General features: G+C 49.1%; 1 protein-coding gene across 2 annotated transcripts; it reads right to left on the bottom strand.

Moving 5' to 3' along the window:
• Positions 1-500: 500 nt before the first annotated feature.
• On the bottom strand, positions 501-27546 carry LOC141987129 (gamma-secretase subunit Aph-1b-like). 2 transcript variants are annotated; one of them, XM_074952184.1, is made up of 7 exons: positions 27347-27546; positions 20218-20388; positions 5734-5807; positions 5337-5459; positions 1705-1832; positions 951-1074; positions 501-632 (listed from the first exon to the last, which is right to left on the bottom strand). In XM_074952184.1, exons 1-7 carry the CDS (start codon positions 27457-27459, stop codon positions 595-597), a joined length of 771 nt encoding a protein of 256 aa, XP_074808285.1. In that variant the 5' UTR covers positions 27460-27546; the 3' UTR covers positions 501-594. The 2 variants fall into 2 exon arrangements, with proteins under 2 accessions (XP_074808285.1, XP_074808286.1); XM_074952185.1 differs by lacking the exon at positions 20218-20388.
• Between the last annotated feature and the right edge of the window lie 452 nt (positions 27547-27998).

Genomic DNA, 27998 nt, shown 5'->3' on the forward strand with positions numbered 1-27998 from the left:
ATCCTTCTCAGGCCAGTACCTGGCAGTCTGTCCCATACCAGCAGCCAGGCACTTGGGGCCAGGGCTGGGAATTCAGCCCCCTGGTACAGCCACTCCTGGGCAAGGGGAAAGGACGTTGCAGCTCCTTAGTGCCTGGCATCCCCAGCTCGGCGCTTTGATGTATCCAGGCAAACTGCTGGCCAGACCACAGACTTCCTGGGGCTGAGAAGGACTCTCCCTGTATGTGCAGAAAGAGCCCACCACACCCACACACTGGTTCTGGAGCAGGCACAGCGAGTTCTGGAGAACCCCTCGCACCATGTTAAACCACGGGTCTTTCAAGGGTGGGCTAAAAACAGTCCAGGTCCACAGCATGGAGAGACAGGGGTTGGTAGGACAGGGTGAGCAGCCCTCAGCTATCAGACATTCTGCTGGCTACTCCCTGGCTGCAGGAGCCCCCAGACACCTGCCTCCGGCAGGGACTGATCGGGGGACTCCCATTCCAGAAGAGAGAAATGATATTGCAGAGAAGGCAACTGTAGGTCCCAGCTGACAGCACCAGAGGGAGGGCAGGGCAGGCAGAGAGCAGCTGAGGGGAGAGCTCCTGATGGACCCTCAGGATCCTGGCTGGGGGCCTGTCTCGCTCCGCTGCCCTATGGAGAAGCAAAGGCAAGGGGATGAGTTCAGGCACCCAGCTCACAGGGTTCCAGAGTAGGTCATTTCCTGCCCCATTCTCACAGAAAAAGGGCAGCACCCTGAGGAATAGCCCCAGATTGGGGTGTTTCCCCACCTGCTAGTGCTAGGAAAGAGTTAACGTCACTGCTGAAGGGGCTCAGATCAGGGCATTCCCCCTGCCCCAAAGCAGGCCATGTCCTCCCCCAATACTGGGGTAGCCCCTCCCAGCATTCCCCTCAGAGGCATGGCCTCGGCAGGGCTCCTGCTCTGGATGTGGGGCTGGAGCAGATACTCACCCCGCAGGGACCGGAGCAGGTTCCGAGTGCAGCCTCCTGACAGGATGTAGGCCCATGCCGCCGTGGCAAACATCAGCAGGTAGGAGGGAACGAGGCTGCCCACGTACAGGGGGTTCCAGAACGTCTGGGAGGAGAGCAGCAAACAGGGTGAGAGCAGGGGAGGAGCTGGGGGAGTCCCAGAGGCAGTTATGCCAGAGCTGGCCTCCCCCCGAGCCCTGGCCTGCTGGCTCAGGCCCCCTCGATGCTCTGATCTCCTTCCCTGACACTCCTGGCTCCGCACCTGGCTGGGGCACGGTGCTCTGAGGGGTATGGGGCTGGTGTGCCCAGGGCACCGGGGTGTCTCGCTGGTCTGCAGCAGGACGGCACTGCCCCATGGAGCTAGTGGGTCCTGCAGACTCCTCTGGAGCATTTGGAGTTTGAGGTTCAGGGGTGCTGCATCTCTCACTCACAGGCTTCAGTACCTGGAGGCTGCCTCTGTCCGTTCACACTCATGCAGGTCTCACAGGTGACTCCCTGGAGCAATGGTCATGGGGAACACCCAGTTCTCCTGGGGGCAGGGACTGTCTTTCTGCATGCGGCACCCATCCTGACAGGGCCCACATCCTGAGGGGTCCCTCGCACACCTACCAGATAGTAATTCCTGGCCCAGAACCACCCACCCAGTTCCCTGCAGCACTCAGGCAGCGGTGACCCGGTGGTGTGGGAGCAGCCTGCCCAGCCGCCCACATCTCCGGTTTGCCCTGCCCACGCTTACCGATCCTGACACAATGAGGTGAGTGAGGATGACGGCCACCATCTCCCACCAGTGCTGGGTCTCACAGCCGTGGAAGAAGAGGATTCCCCAGAAGGTGTGAAGGAAAATCATCACCATGGTCATGAAGGCTGTGAGGAGGAGCATAGACGGTCACAGCTAGGCTGGCAAGGCTGTCCACCAAGCAGAGCCCCGGGCAGAGTCAGGGCCCCCATCAACAGAGGGTGAGGAGAACTGGCTTTACCTGAGGGGCAGCGTAGGGCACTGATGTGGAGAGCCGTGCTGGTGAGGGGATGGGTGGGGTGTGAGCAGGATGTCCGTGGGTGATGGGGGGAGGGGGGCGGCAGTGGGCAGGCAGTTTGAGGGGCTGTGGTAGTGGGGTGCCTTAAGGAGGAGGCAGGGATGAGGGGCAGTGTGGGTGAGAAAAGGGTCGATGGTGGTGTTAGTGGAGACATGGCAGGAGTGGGGGAGCAGACTAGGGTGAGGAAGGGATGGGTTGGGTGCAGTGCGGGAGGGGCAGGGGCTGCTACACCTGTTGCTTAACTGAGATCAGGAAGCAAAGCTGCAAACCTCTGTTGTGTGTGTTCCAGTTCCAATTCTAACAGATCTTTTTCAAGATGGGGCAACCACATCTGCAGGCAGTATTCAAGGTGTGGGCGTCCCATGGATTTATATAGCGGCAACATGATATTTTCTGTCTTATTATGTGTCTTTTTCCTAACGATTCCCAATATTCTGTTCACTGTTTTGACTGCCACTGCACTTTGAGCGTATGTTTTCAGAGAACTATCCACAGTGACTCCAAGATCTCCTTCTTGAGTGGTAACAGCTAATTTAGACTCCATCATTTTATATGTATAGTTGGGATGATGTTTTCCAATGTGCATTACTTTGCATTTATCAACATTGAATTTCATCTGCCATTTTGTTGCCCAGTCACCCAGTTTAGTAAGATCCCTTTGTAGCTCTTTGCAGTCTGCTTTGGACTTAACTTTATCTTAAGTAATTTTGCATCGTCTGCAAGTTTTGCCACCTCACTGTTTACCCCTTTTTCCTGGTCATTTATGAATAAGTTTAATAGGACTGTCCCAGTACAGACCTCTGGAGGACACCACCATTTATGTCTCTCCATTCTGAAAACTGACTATTTATTCCTACCCTTTCCCATCTTTTAACCAGTTACTGATTCCTGAGAGGACCTTCCCTCTTATCCCATGACAGCTTACTTTGCTTAAGAGCCTTTGGTGAGGGACCTTGTCAAAGACTCTCTGAAAATCTGAATATACTATATCCACTGGATCACCTTCATCCACATGCTTGTTGACCCCCTCAAAGAATTCCAGTAGATTGGTGACGCAGGATTTCCCTTTACAAAAACCATGTTGACGCTTCTTCAACAGATCGTGTTCATCTAGGTGTCTTACAATTCTGTTCTTTACTATAGTTTCAACCATTTTGCCCAATACTGGAGTCAGGCTTACCGGCCTGTAATTGAGAGGATCCCCTCCGGAGCCCTTTTTAAAAATACGCATCACATTAGCTATCCTCCTGTCATCTGGTACAGAAACTGATTTAAATGATAGGTTACAAACCACAGTTAGTAGTTATGCAATTTCACATTTGAGTTCCTTCAGAACTCTTGGGTGAATACCATCTGATCCTGGTGACTTATTACTATTTAGTTTTTCAATTTGTTCCAAAACCTCCTCTAATGACACCTCAATCTGGGACAGTTCCTCAGATTTCTCACCTAAAAAGAATGGCTCAGGTTTGGGAATCTCCCTCACATCCTCAGCTGTAAAAAGACCGATGCAAAGAATTAATTTAGTTTCTCCGCAATTGCTTTATCATCCTTGAGTGCTCCTTTAGCACCTCGATCATCCAGTGGCTCCACTGGTTGTGTAGCAGGCTTCCTGCTTCTGATATACTTAAAGAATTTTTTGTTATTACTTCTTGAGTGTTTTTGCTAGCTGTTCTTCACATTCTTTTTTGGCCTTCCTAATTATATTTTTACACTTCATTTGCCAGAGTTTATGCTCCTTTCTATTTTCCTCATTAGGATTTAACTTCCACTTTTTAAAAGGATGCCTTTTTGCCTCTCACTGCTTCTTTTACTTTGTTGTTTAGCCACCGTGGCACTTTTTTGATTCTCTTACTATGTTTTTTAATTTGGGGTATACATTTAAGTTGAGCCTCTATTATGGTGTCTTTAAAAAGTTTCCATGCAGCTTGCAGGGATTTCACTTTTGGCGCTGTACCCTTTAATTTGTGTTTAACTAACTTCCTCATTTTTGTGTAGTCCCCCTTTCTGAAATTAAATGCTACAATGTTGGGCCACTGTGGTGTTTTCCCTGCCACAGGGATGCTAAATTTAATTATATGATGGTCACTATTACCAAGTGGTCCAGCTATATTCACCTCGTGGAACAGATCCTGGGCTCCACTTAGGACTAAATCAAGAATTGCCTCTCCTCTGGTGGGTTCCAGGACTAGCTGCTCCAAGAAGCAGCCATTTAAGGTGTCAGAAACTTTATCTCAGTATCCTGTCCTGAGGTGACGTGTGCCCAGTCAATATGAGGATAGTGGAAATCTCTATTATTGAGTTATTTATTTTAATAGCCTGTTATAAATATATAGGGAAGGGTAACAACCTTTATGTATTCAGTAATATAACATTTCTCCTGGCCAGAGGTTACCTGTAAGGGGTTAAAAAGCTCAAATAACCTAGTTGGCACCTGACCAATGGGGAAGAAAGATACTTTCAAATCTGGGGCTTTGTTGTGCTCTTTGTTTGTGTGGTTTTTTAAGGAGAGAAAGAAACTAGCCCCCCCCCCCCCCCCAAAAAAAAACCCCATCTCTTAAGATCCTGCCTAAAAAGCATCCAAAATTACTAAAACAGTAACTAAAGCCAGAAAAGGCGTCAGATTATTTTTTGTTTTAGCTTGTGAATTTTCCTATGCTGGAGGGAGGTTTATTCCTGTTAAAACTAAGCCTAGAGGGGGATTCTCTGTGTCTTAAATCTTTTTATTTTTCCCTGTAAAATTGCCTTCCATCTTGATTTTACAGGGGTGATTCTTTTACTTTTTTTAAATAAAATTCTTCTTTTAAAAGCCTAATTGATTTTCAGTGTCCTAAAGACCCACAGGTTTGGTCTGTGCTCACCTGTACCAATTGGTGAGGACATTATTCTCAAGCCTCCCCAGGAAAGGGGGGTGTAGGGGCTTAGGGTGATATTTTGGGGGAAATAGGAACTCCAAGTGGTCCTTTCCCTGAATCTTTGTCTAAATCACTTGGTGGTGGCAACATACCATCCGTCCAAGGACAAGGGATTTGTGCCTTGGGGAAGTTTTAACCTAAACTGGTAAAATAAGCTTAGGGCATCTTTCATGCGGGTCCCCACATCTTTACCCCAAAGTTCAGAGTGGGGAGGGAACCCTAACATAGCCTCTCTAATCTCCCTGAGCATTTCACAGTCACTATCACCATCCTGGTCAGGTGGTCAGTAGTATCTCTCTACTGCTACATTCTTATTATTAGAGCATGGAGTTACTATCCCTAGAGATTCTATAGCACAGTTTGGCGGGTAGATGGTGCAGTGGGGAGATGGTGCAGTGGGTTGTAGGCCCATTGCTCACCCGAGGTCAGGAAGTAGAGCTGTGAGTCTCCATGGATTCCCACAGTGCCAGGCCCCAGGGCATCTGCCAGGAGGTTAATCATGGAGAAGGCGCCACTCATGAGCCCAAAGCCCAGGCCAGCTACTGTGGGACAGAGAAAACACATGTTGCTGAGCCCAGGGACGTCAGAGGCAGAGACTCTCAGAGAGACTCCCTGACCTGTCTCCAACCCCCAGAGGCCTCCCCCACAGCCCTGCACAGGGACCCCACAACACTTGCTTCCATTCTGAGGGATCCCTGGTGAGAAATCTCCTTTTCCCAAGAGCCCCCTCCCCTCCTCTATGAGATGCCACCTCCACTCATCTCATATACCCCATCACACAAGCTGGAGTCAGCCCTGCCCCATTGAGGAACATACCATATGCCATCTGCTGGATGGAAATCGGGGAGCAGCCATCTTCGCTGAGGGTCACCAGCCCTTCGACTGCCTTCCTGGACAGAGAAAGGAGAGAGTCCCAGTCACACCCCAGTGTACGGCTGCCCATGATGGGATTACTAGGCTGGTTGATAACAGTAACTGTGTAGACGTACTGCACTTGGATCTTTGCAAGGCGTTTGATTTAGCACTGCACGATAGTCTGATTAAAAAATTACCTCTACGCAATACCAATGAAGCATAAATTAAACAGATTTAGAACTGGCTGACAGATCTCAGAAAGGAGTTTTGAGAAAGTAAGAATATTTTGTTATATTTTTATGAGTCCTGTGAGCCCATTTCCCCTGTGTGCTGCATCATTGCCAAATGGGTGGAAAAGCCGCTATCTGCTCTCAGGACAGGCAAAGAAACAAAGGAGTGGGTGTCATCGAACTGTCTGGGCTTTAGGCCCCACGTCAATGTAGCATCTGAGAAGACAGGGCAAATCCAATCCCTCAGACATTAACACCCAGTGACCAAGGCCCCAGAGGGATCGGATTTCCCACCTCTCAGCAGAGAGGCTGAGCAACTTTCCCCAGCTGGAGAATAAAGGACTGGGGAGATGGGAGATGTGAGATGGGGGGGGGGGGGGCGAAATCAGAGCTGGCAGCTGGGAGGAGCCGGGCTCTCACCTGGAGTCTGACCAAGGAGGTCAGACAGAGACAGATCTTGAACCAAGGGGTTCTCTACAGCTTGGCTGGGTGCTGGGTTGGCCAGACTGGATGACGCTCTAACTGTCAGTTCTCTGGGCTACTCTAAGGGCTCCCTGTACTGTGTCCAGGTGACTAATAAAGCCAACTGTTCTGGCAGTGCTGTGAGAGTGTCACTGCAGATGCTGGGTGAGATGCATTAATCCCTGCAGAGTGGGCAAGTCTCCATCAGGGTCTGTCTCAGTGGGACTTGCTGAGCAGAGCTCACGGGGTGAAGCAGGGGGGCTGCAGGCCCAGAGGTCCAGTCTCAAGAGGTGGTCACACTGGAGAAAGAGTGAGACCCCCCCCAGGGGGTCTGGCCCACTGATGGGCTCTTCCCAGAGACTGTTCCATGGCTCTGTGACAGCTGTTAAGAGGGAATCATAACTGAATGGGGCATTTCTGGTATGGTTCTAAGCCCGATGCCATTCAATTTTTTCATCAAAGGATCTGGAAGTAAATATAAATATCACTGCTTATAAAATTTGCTGATGACAAAGACTGGCAGAATGGTAAATAATGACAAGGACAGGGCAGTCACATAGTATAATCTGGATTGCTTGGTAATCTGGGCCCATTCAAACAAAATGCATTTTAACACAGTCATATGGGAATGCACACCATACCTACAGAATGGGGGACTGTATCCTGTAAAGTAGTGAATTAAAAAGGATTAGGAGTCATAGGGGATAAGCAACTGAACTGAGCTCCCAGTACAAACCTAGAATGATATAAAATTAACATGACCCACATTAAACAAATTAAAAACTGGCTAACTGATAGAGAATCATCTCTAAACAGGACTGTTTCCAGTGGGGTCCCACCAGAACTGGTTCTTGGCCCTATGCTATTTAACCATTTTTCAATGACCTGGAAGAAAACAAAATCATCACTGATAAATTTTGCAGATGACAAAAAAGAATTGGGAGAGTGGTAAATAATGAAGAGGACAGGTCACTGATACAGAGCAATCTAGATCACTTGGTAAACTGGGTGCAAGCAAACAGACACATTTTAATATGGCTAAACGTAAATGTATCCATCTAGGAACAAGGAATGCAGGCCATACCTACAGAATGGGGGACTTTATCCTGGGAAGCAGTGACGCTTGAAAATATTTGGGGGGTGTGGTGGATAATTAGCTGAACATGAGCTCCCAGTGCGACGTTGTGATCAAAAGGGCTAATGCGATTCTGGGTGGCATAAATAGGGGAATCTCGAGGAGGGGCAGAGAAGTTATTTTGCCTCCATCTTTGGCATTATTGGAACCACTGCTGGAATCCTGTGTCCAGTTCTGGTGTCCTCAATTAAAAAAAAATGAGGATAAATTACAGAGGGTTCAGAGATGAGCCAGGAGAATGATTAAAGCATCAGAAAACCTGCCATATAGTGATCGACTCCAGGAGCTCAATCTATGTAGCTTAACAAAGAGAAGGTTAAGTGGGGACTTGATTCCAGTCTCCAAGCACCTACATAGGGAACAAATAATGGGCTCTTCTATTTATCAGAGAAAGGTCTAACTCGATCCAAGGGGTCGAAGTATAAGATAGACAAAGTCAGACTGGAAAGAAGGTACAAATTTTTTAACAGTGATGTTAAACAACCATTGGAACAGTTTACCAAGGGCTGTGGTGGTTTCTCCATCTCTGACAATTTTTAAATCAAGATGGGATGTTTTTCCTCACAGCTCTGCTCTAGGAATTATTTCAGGGCAGTTCTCTGGCCTGTGCTCTGCAGAAGGTCAGACAGATTCACAGATTCTAAAGAGAAGAGTGGACCACTATGGTCATCTATGTATAAACAGGTGATTAGTGAGGAGGAAGTGATTTTAGCTCTTTATATTGCATTGGTTAGGCTGCTACTGCATCCAGTTGTGGGGTTCACATTTTTAAAAGGATGTTGAAAAACTAAGCAGGGTGCAGAGAAGAGCCACAAAAATAATCCAGGAGCTGGAAAAATGCTTTACAGCGAGAGACAAAGAAAGACTGAGAGGAAACTAAAGACCCTCATGGGGAGAAAATACCAGGTACTAAAGGGCTCTTTAATCAAGAGGAGAAAGGCAGAAAAGAACCAATGGCTGACAGTAAATGGCTCAGCACAGGAGTGACTGGATGACAGTAGTTGGCCTGTGCTCTGCAGGGGGTCAGACTAATGATGCCTTCTGGCTCAAACACTATGAATCCTGGGTTCTAGGCCTGGCTTGACACTACCTCGCTGGGCCATGCAGTTTGAGCCCAGGCATGAAAGGGTTTTTGATACCAAACAGGGAGATGCTGTAGTACAGGGTTACTGTGTTTAGAGCCAGCCCTGGCCCCTCACTGCCACCTGGTTTAGGCTTATGAACTTGGCCACATTTAGCAAGATTCCCTGTCCTGGGGTGATCCATCCCCCGTTCCCCCCCCCCCCAACCCCGCTTCTGGCAGTTGGAGGCTTAGGGTGACCCATGGGGTTGCATCCCTGACCATTTTGGCTACTAGCAATTGATGGACCTACCATACTTTTCCAGTTCTTTTTTGAGCCCAGTTATAGTTTTGGCCTTCACAACATCCCCTGGCAAGGAGTTCCTCAGGTTGACTCTGCATTGTGTAAAGAAGTACTTCCATATGTTGGTTGTAAACCTGCTGCCTGTTAATTTAATTGGGGGACCCCTGGTTCTTGTGTTACACAATGAGGTAAATAACACTTCCCTATTCATTTTCTCCACATCAGTCATGATTTGATAGACCTCCCTCGTCTCCCCCCTTAGTCACCTCTTTTCTAAGCTGTACAGTCCCAATATTTTAAATCTCTCCTGGTACAGAAGCTGTTCCATACCCCTAATCATCTTTGTTGCCATTCTCTGAAGCTTTTCCAGTTCCACTATACCCTTTTTGAGATGGGGCCACCAGAACTGCACACAGTACTCAAGGTGTGGGCAAACCATGGATTTATATAGTGGCATTATGCTATCTACAGTCTTATTTTCTATCCCTTTCTTAATGGCTCCCAACATTCTGTTTGCCCTTTTGGCCTCTGCTGTGCACTGAGCTAAAGAGTTCAGGGAACTACCCACGGTGACTTCAAGCTCTCTCTTTTGTGAGAAGTCACAGCTCGTTTGGACCCCATCCCCGCCTATGTTTAGCGGGTACAGATGTATATCGACCACGAGCAGGTCACTTCCTTTCACTGTGCCCCTCTTTGTCGGTTTAGACAGTCAGCTCCTTGGGGCAGGGACTGTGTCTCAGGCTGTGTGTAGCACTGAGCACAAGGCCCCATTCTCATAATCCAAAGGAGGCAGCTTTGTGGCCTGAGAGGCACCTTTGTCCAGCAGGCGGCATTAATCCTTGGTGCCCTCCGACGCCCTGAAGGTAAATGGGAAATAGCATCATAGAACTGGAAGGGACCTTGAGAGGTCATCTAGTCCAGTCCCCTGCACTCAAGTATTATCTAGACCATCCCTGACAGGTGTTTGTCTAACCTGCTCTTAAAAATCTCCAATGATGGAGATTCCACAACCTCCCTAGGTGATTTATTCCAGTGCTTAACCACTCTGACAGTTAGGAAGTTTTTCCTAATGTCCCACCTGATCAGGTGGTTCCACAGTTTCTTTGAGAGTGTGTGACAAGCTGTCAGCATAGTCTGTGTGGTATGCAGATTGTAATGGAGTGGAAATCTATCAACTTCATGAAGAAACTTGTACAGATACAGACAGACATCATCTTCCTTTCCAAATGCAAACAGATGGACATCATACCAAAAGGACTGAAGGTAAAAAATCCATTACAATCTACATACCACACAGACTATGCTGACAGCTTGTGCCACACGCTCTCAAAGAAACTGCGGAATCACCTGATCTACATCCTCTACAGCAAACAGGGAAAGATTAAGAATGAGCTCTCAAAAATGGATACTCTCATAAAAAACCAACCTTTGACAAAAACTTCCTTGTGGCTGGACTTTACTAAAACTAGACAAGCCATTTACAACACACACTTTGCTTCTCTACAAAAGAAAAAAGGACACTAAATTATCTAAACTACTACATGCCACAAGGGGCCACAGCAATGGTTCCCTTAACCCACCCAGCAATATTGTTAATCCATCCAACTATACTCTTAACCCAGCAGAAGAATCTGTCCTATCTCGGGGCCTCTCCTTCTGCCCCTCCACCCCTACGAACATGATACAGTTCTGTGGTGACCTAGAATCCTATTTTCGACGTCTCCGACTCAAGGAATATTTCCAACACACCTCTGAACAATATACTAATCCACAGAGACCTTCCTACCAACACTACAAAAAGGAGGATTCTAGGTGGACTCCTCCTGAAGGTTGAAACAGCAGACTGGACTTCTACATAGAGTGCTTCTGCCGACGTGCACGGGCTGAAATTGTGGAAAAGCAGCATCACTTGCCCCACAACCTCAGCCGTGCAGAACACAATGCCATCCACAGCCTCAGAAACAACCCTGACATCATAATCAAAAAGGCTGACAAAGGAGGTGCTGTTGTCATCATGAATAGGTCGGAATATGAACAAGAGGTTGCTCGGCAGTTCTCCAACACCACTTTCTACAAGCCATTACCCTCTGATCCCACTGAGGGTTACCAAAAGAAACTACAGCATTTGCTCAAGAAACTCCCTGAAAAAGCACAAGAACAAATCTGCACAGACACACCCCTGGAACCGCGACCTGGGGTATTCTATCTGCTACCCAAGATCCATAAACCTGGAAATCCTGGGCGCCCCATCATCTCAGGCATTGGCACCCTGACAGCAGGATTGTCCGGCTATGTAGACTCTCTCCTCAGGCCCTATTCTACCAGCACTCCCAGCTATCTTCGAGACACCACTGACTTCCTGAGGAAACTACAATCCATCGGTGATCTTCCTGAAAACACCATCCTGGCCACTATGGATGTAGAAGCCCTCTACACCAACATTCCACACAAAGATGGACTACAAGCCGTCGGGAACAGTATCCCCGATAATGTCACGGCAAACCTGGTGGTTGAACTTTGTGACTTTGTCCTCACCCATAACTATTTCACATTTGGGGACAATGTATACCTTCAAATCAGCGGCACTGCTATGGGTACCCGCATGGCCCCACAGTATGCCAACATTTTTATGGCTAACTTAGAACAACGCTTCCTCAGTTCTCGCCCCCTAATGCCCCTACTCTACTTGCGCTATATTGATGACATCATCATCTGGACCCATGGAAAAGAAGCCCTTGAGGAATTCCACCATGATTTCAACAATTTCCATCCCACCATCAACCTCAGCCTGAACCAGTCCACACAAGAGATCCACTTCCTGGACACTACAGTGCTAATAAGCGATGGTCACATAAAACACCACCCTATACCGGAAACCTACTGACCGCTATTCCTACCTACATGCCTCCAGCTTTCACCCAGACCACACCACACGATCCATTGTCTACAGCCAAGCTCTATGATACAACCGCATTTGCTCCAACCCCTCAGACAGAGACAAACACCTACAAGATCTCTATCAAGCATTCTTACAACTACAATACCCACCTGCGGAAGTGAAGAAACAGATTGATAGAGCCAGAAGAGTACCCAGAAGTCACCTACTACAGGACAGGCCTAACAAAGAAAATAACAGAACGCCACTAGCCGTCACCTTCAGCCCCCAACTAAAACCTCTCCAACGCATTATCAAGGATCTACAACCTATCCTGAAGGATGACCCATCACTCTCACAAATCTTGGGAGACAGGCCAGTCCTTGCCTACAGACAGCCCCCCCAACCTGAAGCAAATACTCACCAGCAACCACATACCACACAACAGAACCACTAACCCAGGAACCTATCCTTGCAACAAAGCCCGTTGCCAACTGTGGCCACATATCTGTTCAGGGGACACCATCACAGGGCCTAATAACATCAGCCACACTATCAGAGGCTCGTTCACCTGCACATCCACCAATGTGATATATGCCACCATGTGCCAGCAATGCCCCTCTGCCATGTACATTGGTCAAACTGGACAGTCTCTACGTAAAAGCATAAATGGACACAAATCAGATGTCAAGAATTATAACATTCATAAACCAGTCGGAGAACACTTCAATCTCTCTGGTCACTCGATTTCTGACCTCAAAGTGACTATCCTTCAACAAAAAAACTTCGAAAACATACTCCAACTAGAGACTGCTGAATTGGAATTAATTTGCAAATTGGATACAATTAACTTAGGCTTGAATAGAGACTGGGAGTGGTTGAGTCATTATACTAAGTGAAACTATTTCCCCTTGTTTATTCCCCCCCCCCCCCCCACTGTTTCTCAGACGTTCTTGTTAACTCCTGGAAATGTGTGGAAATGGCCCACCTTGATTATCACTTCAAAAGGTTTTCTCTCCCCCCAGCCCACTCTCCTGCTGGTAATAGCTCATCTTAAGTGATCACTCTCCTTACAATGTATATTTTTTTCATGGTCTGCGTGTATATAAAATCTCCTCACTGTACTTTCCACTTTATGCATCCGATGGAGTGAGCTGTAGCTCACGAAAGCTTATGCTCAAATAAATTGGTTAGTCTCTAAGGTGCCACAAGTACTCCTTTTCTTTTTGCGAATACAGACTAACACGGCTGCTACTCTGAAATTAATCATTTTTGTTGCTCGTCTGTACTTTCTTCAATTTGTCCACATCTTTCCTGAAATGTGGCACCCAGAACTGGACATAATACTCCAGTTGAGGCCTAATCAGCACAGATTAGAGTGGACGAATTACTTCTCGTGTCTTGCTTACAACACTCCTGCTAATACATCCAGAATGATGTTTGTTTTTTCTGCAACAGCGTTACACTGTTGACTCATATTTAGCTTGTGATCCACTATGACCCCCAGATCCCTTTCTGCAGTACTCCTTCCTAGACAGTCATTTCCCATTTTGTGCGCGTGCGCAACTGATTGTTCCTTCCTAAATGGAGTACTTTGCATTTGTCCTTATTGCATTTCATCCTATTTACTTCAGACCATTTTCTCCAGTTTGTCCAGATCATTTTGAATTTTAATTCTATCCTCCAAAGCACTTGTAACCCCTCCCAGCTGGGTCGTTCGCAGACTTTATATGTATACTCTCTATGCCATTATCTACATCATTGATGAAGATTTTGAACAGAACCAGACCCAGAACCGATCCCTGTGGGATCCCACTCGTTATGCCCTTCCAGCATGACTGTGAACCACTGATAACTACTCTCTGGGAATGGTTTTCCAAGCAGTTATGTACCCATCTTATAGTAGTTCCCATTTAGGTTGTATTTCCTTAGTTTGTTTATGAGAAGGTCATTGAGACAGTATCAAAAGCCTTACTAAAGTCAAGATATACCACATCTACCACATCCCCCCTACCAACAAGGCTGGTTACCCTGTCAAAGAAAGCTACCGGGCTGGTTTGACACTATTTGTTCTTGACAAATCCATGCTGACTGTTACTTATCTCATTATCTTCTAGGTGTTTGCAAATTGATTTCTTAATTATTTGGTAATTCACTGAGGGCAGGGCCCAGAGACTTTACCCAGATCAGGGCTGTGCTGGCAGCTGGCCAGGGATCTGAGGGTTATACCTGATTTTCAGTGCAGGTTCAACTGCCTGTGAACATGCATAAGAGAACAGCAGCTCCTGGCGTCTGGGATGGGGGGGAGAGTGGGGAAGGTGTCTCTTTAAAATAGGGTTCTTGCGCCTCCTCCATCCTGCAAATCAATGTGAATTTGCCTGAAGCCTCCTCTGGATTCTCCTGTCAGGGAGTGTCTGGAGAGGATGAGGCCAGGCAAGCCACATGAGAGTTGCACTGACTGGAAGCTGTTTATGAGGCCCAGAGCTGAAGGCTCCCAGGGGCTTTGAGATGCACAAATGCAGGGACTTTCTGTACAGATTATACAGGAGGCAGGATGGCCTTCAGGCTAAAGCCCAGGAATGGGAGTCCGATATGGGGTCTGTTAGTGGCTGTGCTCTGACACACGCTTCCTAACTCAGTTCCCCATCTGCTAAGACTGGCAGTTAATAGTGCCCTGCTCCGAGGGGCCGCAAGGCTGAGTTCAACAGCGTTTGTGAAATGCTTCGAGAGCCTTGGATCCGCTGTACTAGAGTCAGGGAAAGAACAACTGGAAGAACCGCAGCGCTGACCTGCTCCATCCACATAGGGAACCAACCCTGCAGAGCCCAGGAAGCAGCACCAGTTCCTGACAGTTTGCCAACAGGGAACAGACATTTGGGTTTTATGCAGGAATCACTGGGCGAGGCTCGCTGGCCTGTGCTATGCAGGAGGTCAGACTGGATGATCATAATGGCCCATTCTGGCCTTGCCTTACCAATCTCTGACTAAACAAAGGGAGGGACCCAATTCCCAGAAGAGTGACTCTGCGCTTCCGGGCCAAGGCCGGGAGAGCCTTGTGCAAACAGGATCAAATCGTTTGCAATCAGAACCCAATCTCCACGGAGCAAAACATGGAACTTTTGTAATACACAATCACCACCTACTGGCTACTGTAGGGAATGCAGTTCAGGAACCTGAGAACCACGTCCTGATGCACACATCTGGGTGTCAGATCAGGTGAAGTGAGGGGCTGCCCCTGCCCACCCTCACCCCAGAAAAATCTGAAGAGACCTTCTATAAAAGTTTCTCTTGGGCTGAGCCCAGCAGAAGTGTGCAAGCAAGTAGAGTTGTGAACCACCAAGGCCATGGTATCGGCCCCTCCAGAGTGGGAGTCATAGGAGCATCTTGGACCCAAGACCAGAATCCAAAAAACATAGAAACTGTCTGCTGATGAGATCCGATCCCAAACTTCTAAGTAACTGCCTCATTGCTCTTTACCTGGGTCTGAGCCTTTTAGTTCAGAATGAGCACAAATGATAACAGGTGGGCATAATACCATCTCAGACATTGCTTGTCACCTCTACAAGCTCAGTCAGGACTTAAGGCAGAGCCCTGAAATCACCTTCAAGCCGTCCCCCCCACTCCATGCTTTTGTTCTATGTACAGATCTGGGCCTGGATTCTGCTGAGCTTGGAGGGGAGAGGAAGTTGGCTGTATACAGCCTTTCCAGTCCCCTGAGACTGGGACTGTCCAGGGATCATAGAATACCAGGGCTGGAAGGGACCTCTGGAGGTCATCTAGCCCAACCCCCTGCTCAAAGCAGGACCAATCCCCAACTAAATCATCCCAGCCAGGGCTTTGTCAAGCCTGACCTTAAAAACTTCTAAGGAAGGAGATACCACCACCTCCCTAGGTAATGCATTCCAGTGTTTCACCACCCTCCTAGTGAAAAAGTTTTTCCTAATATCCAACCTAAACCCCCCCCCCCACTGCAACTTGAGACCATTACTCCTTGTTCTGTCATCTGCTACCACTGAGAACAGTCTAGATCCATCCTCTTTGGAACCCCCTTTCAGGTAGTTGAAAGCAACTATCAAATCCCCCCTCATTCTTCTCTTCCGCAGACTAAACAATCCCAGTTCCCTCAGCCTCTCCTCATAACTCATGTGTTCCAGTCCCCTAATCATTTTTGCTGCCCTCCGCTGGACTCTTTCCAATTTTTCCACATCCTTCTTGTAGTGTGGGGCCCAAAACTGGACACAGTACTCCAGATGAGGCCTCACCAGTGTCGAATAGAGGGTGTTGGCAATGCCCCTACTTATACATCCCAAAATGCCATTGGCCCTCTTGGCAACAAGGGCACACTGTTGACTCATACCCAGCTTCTCGTCCACTGTCACCCCTAAGTCCTTTTCTGCAGAACTGCTGCCGAGCCATTCAGTCCCTAGTCTGTAGCGGTGCATGGGATTCTTCCGTCCTAAGTGCAGGACTCTGCACTTGGCCTTGTTGAACCTCATCAGATTTCTTTTGGCCCAATCCTCTAATTTGTCTAGGGCCCTCTGTATCCAATCCCTACCCTCCAGCGTATCTACCTCTCCTCCCAGTTTAGGGTCATCTGCAAACTTGCTGAGGGTGCAATCCACACCATCTTCCAGATCATTTATGAAGATATTGAACAAAACCGGCCCCAGGACCGACCCTTGGGGCACTCCACTTGATACCGGCTGCCAACTAGACATGGAGCCATTGATCACTACCCGTTGAGCCCGACAATCTAGCCAGCTTTCTATCCACCTTATAGTACATTCATCCAATCCATACTACTTTAACTTGCTGGCAAGAATACTGTGGGAGACCGTGTCAAAAGCTTTGCTAAAGTCAAGGAACAACACGTCCACTGCTTTCCCCTCATCCACAGAGCCAGTTATCTCGTCACAGAAGGCAATTAGATTAGTCAGGCATAACTTGCCCTTGGTGAATCCATGCTGACTGTTCCGGATCACTTTCCTCTCCTCGAAGTGCTTCAGAATTGATTCCTTCAGGACCTGCTCCGTGATTTTTCCAGGGACTGAGGTGAGGCTGACTGGCCTGTAGTTCCCAGGATCCTCCTTCTTCCCTTTTATAAAGATGGGCACTACATTAGCCTTTTTCCAGTCGTCGGGGACCTCCCCCGATCACCATGAGTTTTCAAAGATAATGGCCAACGGCTCTGCAATCACATCCGCCAACTCCTTTAGCACTCTCGGATGCAGCGCATCCAGCCCCATGGACTTGTGCTCGTCCAGCTTTTCTAAATAGTCCCGAACCACTTCTTTCTCCACAGAGGGCTGGTCACCTCCTCCCCATGCTGTGCTGCCCAGTGCAGTAGTCTGCGAGCTGACCTTGTTCGTGAAGACAGAGGCAAAAAAGCATTGAGTACATTAGCTTTTTCCACATCCTCTGTCACTAGGTTGCCTCCTTCATTCAGTAAGGGGCCCACACTTTCCTTGACTTTCTTCTTGTTGCTAACATACCTGAAGAAACCCTTCTTGTTACTCTTAACATCTCTTGCTAGCTGCAACTCCAGGTGTGATTTGGCCTTCCTGATTTCACTCCTGCATGCCTGAGCAATATTTTTATACTCTTCCCTGGTCATTTGTCCAATCTTCCACTTCTTGTAAGCTTCTTTTTTGTGTTTAAGATCAGCAAGGATTTCACTGTTAAGCCAAGCTGCTCGCCTGCCATATTTACTATTCTTTCTACACATTGGGATGGTTTGTCCCTGTAACCTCAATAAGCATTCTTTAAAATACAGCCAGCTCTCCTGGACTCCTTTCCCCCTCATGTTATTCTCCCAGGGGATCTTGCCCATCAGTTCCTTGAGGGAGTCAAAGTCTGCTTTTCTGAAGTCTGCTGCTCTCCTTTCTTCCCTGTGTCAGGATCCTGAACTCGACCGTCTCATGGTCACTGCCTCCCAGGTTCCCATCCACTTTTGCTTCCCCTACTAATTCTTCCCGGTTTGTCGAGCAGCAGGTCAAGAAGATCAGACCAGTCCCTGGCATAAATTCAAGCTGCCTGAGGCCTGCTCTAATTACACCTACTGACCATGATGCAAAGGGCATCAGGAATAGCTGAAGAGGAGAGGTGCTCTGGCCACGTCCCTATATGGGGTCCAGCATAGAGCCACTGCACTTGTGCGTCACCCAGGAATTCTCCTCCTTGTGCAGGGGGGTGCCAATGTAGCCAGTTAAACCAGAATTAGGGGGCGTAAGAACCAGGCCCCAAGTGTGTGCTTTGAGCAAAAGAATCCTGGTGAGCCAAGTACCCAGGGCACCATTAGCTGCTCAGCGCTCCAAGCTTCGGGATGAAACATAGCACTATGGAAGCGTCACAGCCGGGAGTTGCAGCAGACACTCACACAGAGAAGAAAGTGGCCTGTTTCAAGATTGCTGTGGGAATATGAAGAGTCCCTTTAGGAGAAGTCCCCGCCCAAGCTGTAACGTCCACCTCCACTTAGCCGCTTCTCCCCAAGCGCCTCCGCCCTTTCTTCGGTGCGTCTCCCCTTCAGACCTGGGGAGGTCAGCGGTGGGGGGGGGGTCCCTGCAGGACGGGGGGAGCTGGCAGAGGGCAGCGATTTGCTCTCGTCCAGTTACTAGATGGATGGATTCCAAAGCTGGATGGGTGCACTGTAACAGGGAAAAGCAAAACTCCCCACCCCAGCCACATGAGGACATCAGAATCAGCCCCAGCTTCTCAGATGTTCGATACACTTTACCATGTTTACAAAGCTGCGCAAATAACGGTTCCAGCACCTCCCAGCAATGGAGTAATCCACCCGTTCTTGCCACCATGACCTGAACAGTTCCGCCCCTCCCACCCTTACTGCAACACGTATATCCAGCTTCCTCCCTGCGGCGTCCGGCCTTCACCCACCTGCACTCAGCATGCCTAGGCCCAGTACTGAGATGGAAGTTTGCCTACCCTGGGTAGGCCAGGGAGGTGGCCCGTACCATTAGGGAAGCCGTACAATAATCTACATATCAGAGGTCTTGCCTACATATCAGGCAAGACCGCTGTGGCCAGTGCTTGGGATGTAGCATCCTGGCCTGTGACTCAGCCAATCCAACCCTGATCCCTTATTACCCATCACAAATGGTCCACAACAGACTCTGACCTCTTCCACCAGCCCACTGGGAGCTGCATACCGCCCGCTGCACCGTTCACCCTCCCAGTACTGGACAGAGATCACGCGCTCAAGGCAAAAGCGGAGACCAGCTCTCCCATGTCTGTCCTGAATGCACCGGGACAGTCAGCAGCCCCTGGTGAGATAGGCCAGATTTTCACAAGAGCTCAGCTCCCAGGCAGACACCTAGATAATGGTCAATTTCAGGCACACACAAGCACCCAACATGCTGAGCTCTTTGTAACTCCGGCCCAAGGGCTCTCACAGGACTGTACCTACCACAGGCTGGAGATGTGGGGGCAGGTGATACGTAGATTGTACAGCTACAGAATGAGGAATGCACCTCACTGCTGTAGTAGGGAAGCTAGCAGGATTCAGAGGAGTGCTGGGTCGGGGTTGGGTCGTGGCTTGGAGCAGGATGCAGCGTAAGCATTGCCAGATTCTCAGACACACTGGATTTTCCCACTACGCTAATTTCTTGGCTTTCCCCCTTTGTGGTAAAGCAGCACTCGTAAGAATGTTGCGTTAAATGAACGGGAATCAAAAAGACAATGGAGAGGTGACTTGCTTACAGTGTGTCAGTGCCTTCCTGGGAAAGCAATGCCATGTACCAAAGGGTTCTTTAATCTAGCAGAGATGGGCTGAACAAGACCCAACACTGGAAGCTGAATCTGGACAAATTCAGGTTAGAAATTAGGCACAAATGTCTAACAATGAAGCTGATGAACCATTGGAAGAAAGTCCTATGGGCAGTGGTGGATTCTCCATTTCTTGGTGTCGGATCAAGCTTGGATGTCTTTCTGGAAGCTGCTTCAGCCAAACACAAGTTATTGGGCTCCACGCAGAGGGAACTGGGGAAAATTCAATGGGTTGTGCTACACAGGAGCTCAGACTAGATTATTTAATGGACCTTCTGGCCTTAAAACTAGATGAATTTAATCACAGTTATGATTCTATTTACTATTAGTATTGCAGGAGCACCTAGGGGCAGGAGCTCAGGGCTCCTTTGTGCTGGGCACTCTAAACACCTGTAACAAAAACAAGAGAGACAGTCCTTGCACCACAGAACTCACAATCTGAATACGTAATGAGAGACATCAGGTGGATCAAACAGACAAGCGGGGTGGGGCAGCAGGGTGAGTGTAAAGTCCTGGCTTGTGCAATAAGCAGTGCAGTTACAGTTTGGACTGACAGTCTAGAAAGGCAGGTAGTGTGAGGCACCCCACACCACTCCTTACCTGAGCAATTTGTAGTAGAGAAATCGAAAGGCCTCCTGTAGGAGCACGGAGAACAGGACCCCGAATATTAGGAGGCCCTTCTGCAGTGGCTCATCTCCTGGGTCACTGGCTTTAACCGCAATGAACCAGACTAACGATGACAGGAGCAGGGAGACCAGCCAGAAAAAGGCCCTGAAAGAGAGACAGGCCATTTTGGAACGTGCAGCACCATACTGCCTGCCTGCTTCAGACAGCCACCCAGGCTGGGCAGTGTGGAAAGGGCCCCACTATCTGCACATCAGTGGGGTGCAGCTCCAGGCCTGGTCAGGCTCAGCAGAGCTAGGGGTGGGGAGAGGTGTGGATACCTGTGGCAGGACTCTCAGCTGGTGGAAATCTGTGACTCCCATGCACCAGCCCAGAGAACGAATCTGTGCCGACATCTCTCTGAGAGAGCATGACGGATCATGTGCTCGGCCCCTCCAGACAGAGGAGTGGTGCTCTCCTGCCACCGTCCACAACAGCCCCTCTGAGAGCACCAGGATGCAGTGCCCACACCAATGTGGGGCCCAGAAACATGGGAAGTGGCAGAAAAACCCTACTGCTAACCCAACTCAAGATCCTGCAGTGCATGGACAGAGAGCCCCCACATCTGGTGTCCACCCCATGACAGACACACCACTCAAACCACTGAGTGCGCAGGGACTGCGCCCTTAGCAGCAGCTCCAAAATGAGGCCCTTGTGCTCCTCAGCCAGGGAGCAGACTGGGGCAGTTAGTACCCCACCTGAAGCACACGGCACTCAGCAGAACATAGCAAACGTCTGGAACAGCAAGTGAAAGACACGCAGCCCCCATCACTGCAGGTCTCAGGCACGCTGGGTGCAGCAAGGGGAGCCAGGTCCCAAGGCAGCTGGCCCGCAGAGCTGAGGCCTGCGGCCAACACACACAGCACCATACCTGTTAGAACAGAGGGGGGCAAACTACGACCCATGGGCCAAATTCCGGCCCACGGGACCGTCCTGCCCGGTCCTCGAGCTCCTGGTTGGGGAGGCTAGTCCCCGGCCCCTCCCCTGCTGTCCCCCCTCACGCGCAACCTCAGCTCGCCGCGCCACCAGCGCTCTGGCCCGTTGCTCCTGCCAGGCAGTGCAGTGGCGTGGCTGCGAGCTCCTGCGGCTCTGAGCGGCATGGTAAGGGGGCGGGAGGGGGAGAGGTTGGATAAGGGGAACAGGGTTCTGGGGAGCAGTCAGGGGACAAGGAGCATGGGGGGTTGGATGGGTTGGGGCTTCTGGGGGGGCAGTCAGGGGGCAGGAAATGAAGAGGGGGCGGATAGGGGGCGGGGGCCAGGCTGTTTGGGGAGGCACAGCCTTCCCTACCTGGCCCTCCATACAGTTTGGCAACCCCGATGTGGCCTCGGGCCAAAAAGTTTGCCCACCCCTGAGTTAGAGGAAGAGCTGGATTAGGTCCCAGCAGCCACGTCCTCAGGCACGGCCAGGAATGTCTCACTTTGTCTAATATGCCAAACAAAAGGGCTCTCAACATTTCCCTTCCACAGCCACACTCCCCATCCTGTCCATGCGGTACAGAGCGACTCATTCTTCCAGCTCCGATCTTCACCACCCAACATGGCATCGGTGTCTCTTGCTGCCATGTCACCTGTCTGCCCCACACCCTGCTCTCTCGCTGAATGCTACTCTCTCCTGCCCACCGGGACTGGCACTGGAGTTATTTCCCCTCCCACCGCACCCCGGCCCCCAGCTGCCTTTTCCAAGCTGAATCTTTATTTTATTTCCTGCCAATGTCTGCCCTGCCCAGTGCTGCAAAGAGAGCGAATGCCGACGGACAGCATGGCACATGTTTGCACTGCTGTAAATGACAGCACAAGGGAATGGTGACTTGTCCCACAGAGCATGCCCCATGATGGAGCAGTCTGCATCTCCAGTGGTGTCCGGTGGAGCTGCTGTAGGGCTCAGCCCCTGAAATCTGCAGAGGTGCTCAGCTCCTGTTCCCTGAGCTCCCGCATTCTCTCTGACCCAGGCTGCCCCAGATCTTTCTCTTGGGGCACAGGGGACTGTTGCTGGTCTGCCCCATAGAAAATATACCCAGACCTGAAAACTCCTTCTCTCAGGTCCTGCTTTGTTGATCTACCTGGCCCCCATTGTGCACACCTCACACTCTTTAGTGTACAAAAATTAAACAATACACAACAAATGGAAGAAAGGAGAAGGGGATGGCAATGGATTTAAATCAGAAGTTAGGAACTGTAGAACACTGAAACGGGACACAAAGAGAAACCTGTGGCCAGCAGAGATAAGGACAATAAGAGTGTTTAAAATATGTTTGAAAGAACCAGAATCCTGACAATGGATTGGTCTATTACTAGATGGAAGTAGTAGAATTATCAAGAATAATAAGAAAAGGCAGAGAAGTTCAGTAACTATTTCTGTTCTGTTTGTGGGAGACAGATATTGTAGGCTCATCATATGACAATATAACTCTTTCCATTCCACTACTTTCTCAGGAGAATGCCACACAGCAGCTCCAACAGTTAGATGGTATTTTAAAACAGCAGGTCCATATAACCTGAACCCAAGAGTTTTAGAAGGGCTGGCTGAGGCGCTCGTTGGACTGTTACTGCTGATTTTCAAAATGCCCTAGAACGCTGGGGAAAGGTACAGAAGGCTGGAAGAAAGCAAATAGTATGCCAATATTTTGAAAGGGTAAACAGCATGACCTGGGTAATTATGGGCTTGTCAGCCAGACATCGATCCTGGGCAAGATAATGAAGCAGCTGATATGGGACTCTAATAATGAAGAATTAGAGGAGGGTAATATAATTAATGCCAATCAGCATGGGTTTATGGAAAATAGATCCTGTCAAACTAGCTTGATGAGACATGGTGGGTGAGGTAATTTTTTTCTTGGACCAACTTCTGCTGGTGAGAGAGACAAGCTGTCTTCACTCTCAGTACCTTTCCCAGACCTGAAGAAGGGTTCTGTATAAACTCAAAAGCTTGTCTCGCTCACCAGCAGAAGCTGGTCCAATAAAGGATATTACCTCACCCACCTTGTCTCTCATTCCTGGGACCAACATGGCTACAACACCATTGCAAACTAACTTGATATCACAGTTACTATTAACAAGGGGGAAGGAATGCAAACCAAAATAGGGAAAGAATAGATTCAAGACTATTTAGATAAGTAGATGTATTCAAGTCAGCAAGACCTAATGAAATTCATTCTAGTTCCTACTTACAGAACTAGCTGAAGCAATCTTTGAGAACTCCTAGAGGATGGGTGACATCCTAAAGGATTGGAGAAGGGCAAACATAGTACCTATCTTTAAGAAGAGGAGCAAAGAGGACCACGGAATTACAAACCAGTCAACCTAACTTCAATACCTGGAAAAATACTGGAAGAAATTATTAAACAGATCAATTTATAAGCATCTAGAAATAAACAGGGTTATAAGGAACAGCCAGCATGGATTTATCAAGAACAAATCATGCCGAACCAATCTCATTTCCTTCTTTGACAGAGTTACTGGTCAAGTGGATATGGGGAAAGCAGTAGATATGATGTATCTTTATTTTAGTAAGACTTTTGACAGTCCCATGTGACATTCTCATAAGAAAACTAGAAAAATGTGGTCTAGATGAAATTACAATAAGGCAAGTGCACAACTGGTTGAAAGACCGTATTCAAAGAGTCATTATCAATGGGTTGCTGTCAAACCAGGAGGGTGTATCTAGCGGGGTCCTGCAGCGGTCAGTCCTGGGTCCGGTACTGCTCAATTTTTTTCGTTAATGACTTGGGATAATGGAGTGGAGAGCATGCTTATAAAATCTGCAGAAGACACCAAGCTGGGAGAGTTGGAAGCACTTTGGAGAACAGAATTAGAATTCAAAACAACCCCGACAAATTGAAGAATTGGTCTGAATTCAAGGAGATGAAATTCATTAAAAACAAGTGCAAAGTACTTCACTTGGGAAGGAAAAATCAAATGCACAACTACAAAATAGGGAACAACTGGCTAGGTGGGAGTACTGCTAAAAAGGATCTGGGGGTTAGAGATCCTGGGGATCACAAATTGAATATGGGTCAACCACATCATGTGGTTGCAAAAAGGCTGGTATCATTCTGGGGTGTATTAACTGGAACTGTGTATGAAAACCATGGGATGCAATTGTCCTGCTCTCCTTGGCGCTGGGTGAGGCCTCAGCTGGAGAGCTGCGTCTAATTCTGGGCACCACCTTTTAGGAAAGGTGTGGACAAATTGGAGAGAGTCCAGAGGAGAGCAACAAAAATGATAAAAGGTTTAGAAAAACCTGGCCTGTGAGGAAAGGTTAAAAAACACTGGCCTGTTTAGTCTTGAGAAAAGACAACTGGGAGAGAGGCCCTGATAGCAGCCTTCAATACCTTAAAGGCTCTTATAAACAGGACTGTGATCAATTGTTCTCCATGCCCACTGAAGGTGGGACAAGAAGTAATAGGCTTAAACTGTCACAAGGGAGACTTAGGTTAGATATTAGGAAAACTACCCTGATAGTTAGGAAATTTAAGCTCTGGAACAGACTTCCAACGGAGGCTGTGGAATCCCTATCACTGGACATTTTTAAGAACAGGTTGGACAAACCCCTGTCAGGGATGGCCTAGGTTTACTTGGTCCTGCCTCAGAGCAGGGGGCTGGACTTGATGACTTCTCGAGGTCCCTTCCTGCCCCACATGCCTACGATTCCATGATTCTATTATCTTTTTTTGAGATTAAAAGGTTGGTTGCTAAAGGCAATAGTGTTTTTGTAATAAACGCTGATTTCTGTAAAGTGCTTGGTACTGCACACCATTCTGATTAAAAAACTAGAATGATACATGGTGCACATTAAATGGATTAAAAGCTGGCTAACTGTAGACAGGGGTTTATAGTGGAGTCCCGCAGCAATCAGTACTTGGCCCTATGCTATTTAACATTTTTATGAATGACCTAGAAGAAAACAAAAGTAATCAGACAAAGTTTGCAGATGACAAAAAAATTGGGGCAGTGGTAAATAACAAAGAGGACAGTCACTGATTCAGAGCGATTTGGATCGCTTGGTGAATTGAGCACAAGCAAACAACATGCGTTTAATATGGCTAAATGTAAAGTTCTACATCTAGGAACACAGAATGTCGGCCATGCTCACAGGATGGGGGACTCTATCCTGGGAAACAGAGACTCTAAAAAGCTTGGGGGGGGGGCATAGGTGCTGGAACTAGGGGTGTAGGGGGTGCTGCAGCACCCCCTGGCTGGAAATGGGTTTCCATTATATACAAGCTTTACAGTTTGGTTCAATGGCTCTCAGCAGCCCCACTATACAAAATTGTTCCAGCACCTTGGGGGGGATGGATAATCAGCCAAACACGAGTTCCCAGTATGCATCCGATGAAGTGAGCTGTAGCTCACGAAAGCTTATGCTCAAATAAATTGGTTAGTCTCTAAGGTGCCACAAGTACTCCTTTTCAGTATGACACAGTGGCCAAAAGAGCTAATGCGATCCTGGGATGTATAAACAGGGGAATCTTGAGTATGAGTAGAGATTATTTTACCTTTTTATTTGGCAATGGTGCAACTACTGCTGGAATACTGTGTCCAGTTCTGATGTCTGTAATTGGTGATAATTTGGAGAAGGTTCAGAGAGGAGCCATGAGAATGATTAAAAAATTAGAAAAAATTAGTGATAAACTTTTAACAAAGAGGTGGTTAAGGTGTGATTTGATCAGGCTATAAGTACCCACATGGGGAACAAATGTTTAATAATGGGCTCTTCAATCGAGCAGAGAAAGGCATAACGTGATCTAATGGCTGGACATCGAAGCTAGACAAATTCAGACTAGAAATAAGGTGTATGTTTTTAACAGTGAGGGTAATTAACCATTAGAACAATTTACCAAGGATCATGCTGGATACTCCATAACCTGACAAATTTTAAATCAAGAGCAAATGTTTTTTGAAAAGCTCTACTCTAGAAAGTATTTTGGGGCAGTTCCCTGGCCTATGCTGTACAGGAGGTCAGACTAGACCTATAACCAGTGCTATAATCCCAACTGTACATACAAAATGACCGGATCTAAATTAGCCATTACCACTCAAGAGAGAGATCTTGAAGTCATTATGGACAGTTCTCTGAGAACATCCACTCAATGTGCAGCAGCAGTCAAAAAAGGTAACATAAGAACGGCCGTACTGGGTCAGAGCAAAGGTCCATCTAGCCCATTATCCTGTCTTCTGACAGTGGCCAGTGCCAGGTGCCCCAGAGGGAATGAACAGAACAGGGAATTATCAAGTGATCCATCCCCTGTTGCCCATTCCCAGGTTCTGGCACATAATTTTGGGAATCATTATGAAAGGGATAGTTAATAAGATAGAAAATATCATATTGCCTCTGTATAAATCCAGAATATGCCCACACCTTGAATACTGCGTACAGATCTGGTCACCCCACCTCAAAAAACATATATTGGGATTTGAAAAGGCACAGAAAAGAGCAACAAAAGTGACTGAGGGTATGGAACAGCTTCCTAATGAGAAGAGATTAATAAGACTGGGACTGTTCAGCTTGAAAAAGAGATGACTAAGTGGCAATGTGACAGAGGTCTATAAAATCATGACTGGTGTGGAGAAAGCAAATAAGGAAGTGTTATTTACTCCTTCTCACAACACAAGAACCAGGAGTCACCCACGGAAATGAACAGACAGCAGGTTTAAAACAAACAGAAGGAAGTATTCACACAACGCACAGCCAACCCGTGGAACTCCTTGCCAGAGGAGGCTGTGAAGGCCAAGACTATAACAGGGTTTAAAAAAGAACTAGGTAAGTTCCTGGAGGAAAGGCCCATCAATGGCTATTAGCAGGGACGGTGTCCTTGGCCTCTGCTTGCTGGACGCGGGCAAGGGGCGACCGGGGATGGGTCACTGGGGGATTCGCTGTCCTGTTCGCTCCCTCTGGGGCGCCCGGCCCCGGCCCTGACGGCGGACAGGACACGGGGCTGGATGGACCCTTGGCTCTGACCCCGGGGCACACAGGAGGTCCGCCCGGGGCTCCGCCAGGGCCCCCCCCGGGGCCGGGGCCGGGGCCGGGGCCGGGGCCGGGGCCCCCCCGGCCGCTCCCGCGCACTCACCCGGCGACGAGCACGATGACGCGCAGCGGGTCCCGCAGCACGGTGAAGAGGAGCAGCCCGAGCGCCGGCCCGAAGGCGATGAAGCTGCAGCCGAAGAAGACGGGAAGGGTCATGGCGGCCCGGGCGGGGGCCGGCCCGGGCGGGGGGCACCAGGGCTCGGTCAGTCGGTCCGTCTGCCGCTGCCGGTCCCGGCCCCGGCCCCGGCCCCGCCCCTTCCGGGGGCCTGGTGACATCACGTCCCGCAGCCCGGCCGCGTTAAAAGGGCAACGCCGGGGCTGGCGCTGGGCCCCTCCGCGGGTCGGGCCGCGGGGCCGCTCTGGTGACCCCGATGCGGCTGGAGCCCCCGAGCCCCGCCCCGCCCCCTGTCCAGCCTGGGGCTGGGCGTCCCTGGGCCGTAGCGCGCGCCCCGGGGTGCGACGGACGCGCTCAGGCCGGGGGCCCCGCCCCTGTGACCCTCCCTCCTGCCGGGGCCGCGCGGGCTCCCCGGGGGGCGGGGCTTCCTCTGCCCTGCCCGGCACGCGCCTGGGTGCTGGGTGGAGGAGCCGGGTGCTGCCCTCGGGGAGGCTGGGGTCGGCTGTGGGGACGAAGGGCGGGGCAAGGCGGGGCGGGGGGGAGTCTGGGGTCGGCTGTGGGGACGAAGGGCAGGGCGGGG

Source organism: Natator depressus, chromosome 5 (assembly GCF_965152275.1).
Source record: "Natator depressus isolate rNatDep1 chromosome 5, rNatDep2.hap1, whole genome shotgun sequence".
Lineage (NCBI taxonomy): Eukaryota > Metazoa > Chordata > Testudines > Cheloniidae > Natator > Natator depressus.